General features: G+C 42.6%; 1 protein-coding gene and 1 pseudogene across 1 annotated transcript in view; one reads left to right on the top strand and one right to left on the bottom strand.

The window, feature by feature from the left end:
- Positions 1-438: 438 nt before the first annotated feature.
- On the bottom strand, positions 439-2,059 carry LOC102258535 (annotated as a pseudogene).
- A 5,627-nt stretch (positions 2,060-7,686) lies between these two features.
- Positions 7,687-8,003, top strand: part of LOC102258234 (chromosome unknown open reading frame, human C20orf24) — a 9,259-nt gene continuing 8,942 nt past the window's right edge. Inside the window, exon 1 of the mRNA XM_014541400.1 lies at positions 7,687-7,805. Within this exon, the coding sequence (XP_014396886.1) occupies positions 7,687-7,805 (119 nt within the window). The remainder of the gene's footprint in view (positions 7,806-8,003) is intronic.

Here is an 8,003-nt window from a genome sequence, read left to right as displayed (position 1 = left end):
GACTGAAGCTCCCAACTGCTCCTTTTTTTCTTTTTCCTTTTTTTATTCTGGGCCAGCTTTAGCTCTGAGGCTCGGCTCCAGAGGCGGCCGCTGCTGAAAGCAGGGATCTGGCCTTTGTTTACCTTCTGTATTTGAAACTTTGTTGCGACTCCAGCTCTGAGATCCCGGCTGACTGAAAACAGGTTTCTGGGGTTTGGTTTAGCTTCTATATTTGTAACATTGTTTCTTAGAGAGCAGCTCAGACGCCGGCAGCGCAGGCGGGGAACGTTGGAGTCCTCAGTCACTGAAGCAAGCAAGCCTCCCTGTTCGCTTCAAGCTGCCTGGCTGCCGGCCGCCATCTTGGCTGGCAGTTAATTTGCATATCGCCCTGATTAGCCAATGGGAAGGGTAGTGGAGGTACGGCTAATTACCATGTTTCTGTTTTATTAGATAGGATTATTATATAAGATTTCAAAAAACATAAGAAAGCCATAACATTTGTTACTTGGTAGAACACAGGCTTTTTTTCTTCTTTCCTTAAGGATCAAGACCAGTGTAGATAAATTCATTTGAAGGTAATACTAGTAGTATCTTTTCTTCTTCTTACACTTTCGGAACTTTTGGCCATATTCACTTTCTCTAATGTTTTCTGTGTTTCTATCACTAGTTTGTTTTTGCCTCTTTCATTTATTAATTTGGTAAAGGACAGGGTCATGTGGTTGTTGATGAGTCCATTCATAAGGGCTGGGTCCAGCCTCTAGATTTGGAACATGGTTTAGTGAAGGAGGCACAGCTGTGTTCTTAGGAAGTAATGCTGTCATCTCACAGTAAGGAAGCTGCAGTGCTGGATTACATGCATGACACTGCATCTTCTGAAAGAAAAAATATTCTTGAGGTAAAGCTGCATTATTAGTTGGAAAGAACTGCATGGGAAAGAAAGAACTGCCCATGGCTTCTTCATTTCTGTAGCTGTGTGAATTGATCTTAACACAGCTCTCAAAACTTTGGTTAGCTGGTTCAGAAGAGTGAGAACTCCTAAATCGACACTGCACATTAATTGGTCTTTCATGTAAACGAATTCCATTCAGCAAAGCTATGGCATAAGACACCGATTCTGGGTGTTTAAAGCAGCCAAATCCAAAAGACTTCGGCTTTCCTTCTCTGTCTTTTCATACAGTCACTCTGGTTAATGGCCCAGCCTATAAAAAACTGAAGGAACAGCTCGTAAAGGATCTCTTCCCACACTCGGGCCTCTAAATTCCCCACAAACACCCTCCTGTCAGCCTCCTCCTGAGCAGGGAACATCCCCCGGGTCGTGGCGGAGGACTAAGGAGGAGATGCCAACACACCGCCCTCTTTCCTGGCCAGCTTTTGAAGGAAAACAAATGTATGTACAACATTTAGCAAAGCTAACACCTACTAAGGACTCGAAGTGCTAGTAAAACATTTACAGTAGGCAAAAAGAAAAGAGAACCAAGATACAAATTCAGACCTCTACCTCACAACAGATGCTCTTTCCATGGTTCATGGTTTTCCCTTCAGAACTGATTTCTGTGATCCCATCTATGATGTCTGGGGCCGCAACCTTACCTCTTAGAGCACACCTTCCTCTCCAAACCCTACTACAAGCAGCTGGCAACAGTACAGAGGCATTCAGCTGGGAAGACACAGAGGAACCTCATTTTATTGCGCTTTGCTTTATTGAGCTTCACAGATGCCACGTTTCTTACAAATTGAAGGCAAGACCCTCCACTAGCAAAAAGATTACAACTCACTTTATTGTGAGTTATGGTGCTCTGGAACAAGATCTCAGGGGTATGGCTATACTCACTCCAAGGCTGAGATCATATGTTTAAGTGGTGCTAAGAAGCCCCAAACTGACAAGGGCAAATTTTTCCTAATTTCAAATGTCTCTCGCACTTCCAAATCTGACTTCATCAAGTTCTTTTCCATATTAGACCACCCAGTATGTTTATTTTTTAACCAGATGGATGCAGTGGGATTCAGCCAGATTCCCTACTTCCTAAGAGAAGGAAAACCTTGGGCGAAAGCAAAAAGGGAACAAGGCACAGTCCCACAGATAACCTACTAGGCAAGGGCTCTCCACCATAGCTCCTCCACTTGGCTTTTTCTGCTCCTAGAAAGTTAAGAGGAAAACACAGATCATATTTTGGTTGCCTGTTGAATCTCAAACTTGCTGTATGACCTTGGGCAGGAGTGTAGAATCTGAGGAACCTTCCAAATATGACTTTCTGTTACACCCTCCTCCCATGAAAACACAAATTTAATGAATTTCAGAGTTAAGGTCAGAGCTTCACATAATGACAAAGAATTAATTCTTTTGGGGGGTTGGGAGATAAAATGATCTCTGCAGATGATATGATCATAGATGTAGAAAACCCTAAAGAACACACACACACACACACACCTGTTAAACTAATAAATGAATTCAGCAAAGTTGCAGGATACCAACTCAGTTAAACAATAACAGTGAACAGTACAAAATGGAAATTAAGACAATAATTTTATTTAAAATAGCATTAGCCTGGCCAGTTTGGCTCAGTGGATTGAACATTGTCCCATACATCAAGGGTTCACCAGCACGACTCCCAGCCAGGGCACATGCCCATATTGCGGGCTCGATCGCCAGTAGGGGGCATGCAGGAGACAGCTGATAGATGTTTCTATCTCTCCCTCTTCCTGTCTCTCAAAAAAATCAATAAAAACATTAAAATAAATAAATAAATAAATAGTTCTAGCTGGTTTTTCTCAGTGTTTAAGAGTGTTGGCCCACAGACTAAAGGGTCATGAGTTCTATTCTGGTCAACGGCATGTACCTCAGTTGCAGGCTCCATCCCCAGTCCAGGGTCAGGTCAGGGTAGGTGTGGGAAGCAATCAATTAATGTGTCTCTTTCACATCAATGCTTCTCTCTCTGTATCTCCCCTTCTCTTCCACTCTCTCTAAAAATCAATGGAAAAAATATCCTTGGGTGAAGAGTAATAACAAAATAAAATAGCATCAAAAAGAAAAAAATACTTAAGAATAAACTTAACCAAGGAGGTGAAAGTTATACATACTGAAAACTACAAAACATCACTGAACAAAACTGAAGAAGATACAAATAATTGAAAAAACATCTTTCTTTCACATATTGGAAGACTTGATATTGCTAAGATGTCAATACTACCCAAAGCAATCTATTGGTTCATTTCAATCTCTATCAAAATCCCAGTGACTTTTTTTTTTTTACAGAAATAGAAAAACTCATCCTAAAATTCATATGAAATCTTAAGTAACCCCCAATAACCAAAACATTTTGGAAAAGAAGAATAATGTTACAGGACTCACACTTTCTGATTTCAAAACACACTACAGAGCTATGTTAATCAAAACCGTGTCGTACTGGCAAAAAGACAAATACACCAGTGGAACAGAATAGACAGCCCTGAAATGAACCCTCACACATATTAGTATGGTCAAATTCAAACAGCACACAAATCACCTGACCAGCCTAACACTGGTTCTGCTCCCTTAAAGCAGATCCATGATTAATGCAATCCTTGAGTTAGTTTACAGAGAGCACTGCACACATGCCACCTCTATCCTCAACCTGCACCCAGAACCAAAGGACAGGGACATGACAGGAACTTGAACACTGGAACCCTTACCATAAGCGGCAAAGTTCCAAGTTTCTAATTAATTAGAACTTGCTCCTAATCCCTTAAAAACCTGCCCTGAACCCTGGATCTGAGAGACTGATTTGAGCCTTGTCTGGCTGCCTGACAAATTTCCTTCTTTTTGTGAAAAACCTGTTGCCTCAGACTTTGGCTTCTCTGGGTGCCACAGGCAAGGGATCCACTGACTTTGTTCAGTATCAAAATGATTTTCAACAAGGGTGTCAAAACCACTTAATGGGGAAAGGAAAGTCTTTTTAACAAATGGTGGTGGGAAAACTGGATATCCACCTATAAAAGAATGAAATTGGACCCTGACCTAACACCTTATTAAAAAATTAACTCTGAAAGGGATTAGTTGTCTGTCTAAGAAGCACAAATTGCTAGTTATAAAAATAGTCAAGGGGATGTAAAGTACAGCATAGGGAATATAGTCAATAATATTGCAATAACTATGTATGGTGCCAGATGGGCACTAGATTTATCAGGATGATCACTTCATAAAGAATATAAGTATCTAGGCATTATGTTGTACATTTGAAATGAATATAATATTGTATGTCAACTATAACTGAAAATTTTAAAAATTAACTCAAAATGGATCAAAGACCTAAACATAAGAGCTAAAACTAAAACTCTGAGAAAAATATAGGCGAAAAGCTTGATGACACTGGATATAGCAATGATTTCTTGTACATGACACCAAAGGCACAGGCAACAACAACAAATTATACAAACTGGACTTCATCAAAATTAAAGGCTTTGTTATATAAAAAGACAATATCAACAGAGTAAAAAGGCAACCCACAAAATGAGAGAAAATATTTGCCAATTACATACATGATAAGGGATTAAATACCCAGAATACATACAGAACTCCTAAAACTCAACAGCAAAAAACCAAATGACCAGACTCAAAAGTGGGCAAAAGTCTGGAACAAATATTTCTCCAAAGATATACAAATAGGCAACAAGCACATGAAAAGATGCTCAACATCACTAATCAGTAAGGAAATAAAAATTAAAAGCACAATGAGATACCACTTCACAGCACTTGCTTTAAAAATAGAGAAAACAAGTGTTGGCAAGAATGTGGAGAAACTGGAACTCTTGTGCACTGTTGGTAGTAATTTAAATGGTGCAGCTGCTATAGAAAACAGTATGGAGCCCTAGCCGTTTTGGCTCAGTTGGTTAGAGTATCTGCCTGCGGACTGAAGGGTCGTGGGTTTGATTCTGGTCAAGGGCACATACCCGGATGCATGCTTGGTCCCCACCCCTGTTGGGGCACTTGTGAGAGGCAACAAATCGATGTGTCTCTCTCACATCGATGTTTCTCTCTTTGTCTCTCCTCCTCCCTTCCATTCTCTAAAAAAAAAAAAAAAATCATTGGAAAAATTTCCTCAGGTACAAACAGTATGAAGGTTACTCAAAAACTTCAAAATAGAACTGTCATGTAATCCAGCAATTCAACTCTGGTTATACACCAAAAGAACTGAAAGCATGGACATGATGGATATTTGTACACCAATGTACATAGACAAATTATTCACAATAGCAAAAAGGGGGAAGTAGCCCAAGTGTCCCTCAGTAGGTAAGCAAAATGTGGTATATACATACAATGGATATTTAACAAAATTTAACAAAGTTATTATTCAGCCTTAAAAAGGAAATTCTGGCCCGGCCAGCGTGGCTCAGTGGTTGAGCGTTGACCTATGAACCAGGAGGTCAGGTTTGATTCCCAGTCAGGGTATGCCTGGGTTGTGGGCTCAATCCCCAGTGGGGGACGTGCAGGAGGCAGCCTATTGATGATTCTCTCTCATCATTGATGTTTCTACCTCTCCCTTTCCCTTCTCTGAAATCAATAAAAATATATTTAAAAAAAAAGAAATTCTGACACATGCTACATGTATGAACCTTGAAGATGTTATGCTACAAAATAAGCCAATCAGAAAAGAACAAATACTGTGTGATTCCACTCTTATAAGGTACTTAGTCAAATTCAGAGACAGAAAGTAGAATGGTCATTGCCAGGATTTGGGGGATGGGAAAAATGGGGAGTTAATAGTTTAGAGGGTACAGAGTTTCACTTTTGCAAGATGAAAGGTTCTGAAAATGGATGGTGGGTATGGCTGCAAAACAAAGTGAATAGACTTCACTGTGCCACTGAACTATATATTGAAAAGTGGTAAATTTTGTTATGTATATTTTACAGCAACTTAAACAATTTTTAAGTTAAAAAAATTAATTCCATTTTATTCCAGTTTTCTCCATCTTCAGTGCCCCACTAAATCTCACCTGAATAACTTTCACAGTCGTTAGTCTCTCACTCTGATCCAGTCCTCCAAACAGGAGCCAGAGTGATCTTGCTTAAGATGCAAACCAGGAAAGTGAAGTCCTTTCGGTGGCTTCCTCCTCCCTTTTGGGATAAAAACAAATTCCTCAACATGACCCTCCCTTTTCTTCCTCATTTGTGGCTTTATTCCTTACCATTAACCCTCATGGTTTTATCTTCTGAAATGTTCTCTTCTCTTCCTCCGTCTTCCCCTTCATAACTCCTACTCTTCCTTCTGAGCTGTCTTCCTTAACTCCCATTACAAAATAAACCTGTACCATCAAACCCAGCAGACTGAAAACTTACCTTCTTTGTATTTGACCATGGGCTAGCCTTCCAATATTCTCTGAGAGGGGTCAGTTTGTCTCTGGTGCTGCAGACCACCAGGGAGCCTGTAAAAGAAGTTTTATACCGATGGTGCACTTTCTAACCGGAGTGGGCTTGTTAGGCCTCACCGTAGTTGGCATATGGGAGGGAAAGCGGTTCAGAAAAGAGGTAGGGCCAAAAAGAACAAGATCCATGGGGAAGTTAGGGTAAAGGTGTACACCCAGGTCAGGTCCAGACAGAGTAATGTCTAATAGCACCTCTGGGGTCCAGCCCCACGCAACCTCCTCAACAGGATCTTGGGGTTAGACTGCGGTGGGAAACCCCAGCTGCGGAATTCTGGAAAAGCTCTCCAGGAGATTCTGTTGCTCACCTAAGGTGGAGAACTGCAGTGAATGTTAACAGGTCCGCAAAGGCTGTTTTGACCTTATTGTTATTCTTTTTTAAAAATATATATATTTTATTGATATTTTACAGAGAGGAAGGGAGAGGGATAGAGAATTAGAAACATTAATGAGTTTTTTTAAAATATATTTTATTGATTTTTTACAGAGAGGAAGGGAGAGAGATAGAGAGTTAGAAACATTAATGAGAGAGAAACATCGATCAGCTGCCTCCTGCACACCTCCTACTGGGGATGTGCCCGCAACCCAGGTACATGCCCTTGACCGGAATCGAACCTGGGACCCTTGAGTCCGCAGGCCGACGCTCTATCCACTGAGCCAAACCGGTTACGTTAGGGCCTTATTGTTATTCTTTAAAACTTAAAGCTTAGGGTTAAAAGCACAGATTTTAAAGTCAGAGAAACCCGGGTACTAGTTGAACGATTCTGGGCAACCTACTTTGCCGCCACGAGTCCCCTGCACACAGCGGTGTGCCTCGGTCTCGCCTGACTGGGTAGCACGGCGCTAGACGCGGGGTACAGGCCCGCCCCCCGAATTTCTGAGGAGGTCCGAGAATTTACATCTCTAACCCACTTTCCAAGCCACGTGGCCGCTGCCGGTCCAGAAACACGCTTTGTGGACCACTGGCCTGGCACATACTGAGGACACTGCAGATATTCTGATACCTCAACAAGTACTTTCTCCACTTCAACCCCGTGAGGCGTCCTCAGCTGGTTCCAACTTGCTCCGCAGCCTTAGAGAATCATTTCGCCATTTCTCCTCTTTGGGACTCGGGGCTCACTTGCCAAAAGAGGGTGCTGGGCAAGGTGAGACACTAAGTTATTACCGACAAGAGTTAGCATCCTGAACAAGGTGCTACGGAACATACAGAGTTAAGGAGAAAACGAGCAGGGGCTAAGTAATGAGAGGCAGCGTGAGGCTCCCGGGGAGCAAAGTCTGGGCTAGAAAGGACGCCTCGGGAAAGGCAGGGTCATGTTCTACCCCGCTGCTCGAATGGACGAGCTGCGGGGAACGGGGCGACGCTCCAGTCCAACCTCCGCTTTCCCTGCAAACACCATTCTCCAGTCTCCACAGCGCCGCCTCGCGCTCCGGTCGCGCCCCTTCCAAGATTGTCCCTTCCGTCACTTCCGTCATGCGTAGAGCTTGCCATCACTTCCGTCATGCGTAGAGCGCTTGCGCTGAGACCACGGGTACTTTTTTCACTCGGACGGCTGCGCGGCCGCCGATTGGCTGCGTGGGCACGTCGCCGGGAGGACGCACGGCGTTGCTCCTCCCTCCGCGGCACCTGG

Source organism: Myotis brandtii, unplaced genomic scaffold (assembly GCF_000412655.1).
Source record: "Myotis brandtii unplaced genomic scaffold, ASM41265v1 scaffold27, whole genome shotgun sequence".
Taxonomy (NCBI): Eukaryota; Metazoa; Chordata; class Mammalia; order Chiroptera; family Vespertilionidae; genus Myotis; species Myotis brandtii.
This window is presented reverse-complemented; position numbering and strand designations above follow the sequence as displayed.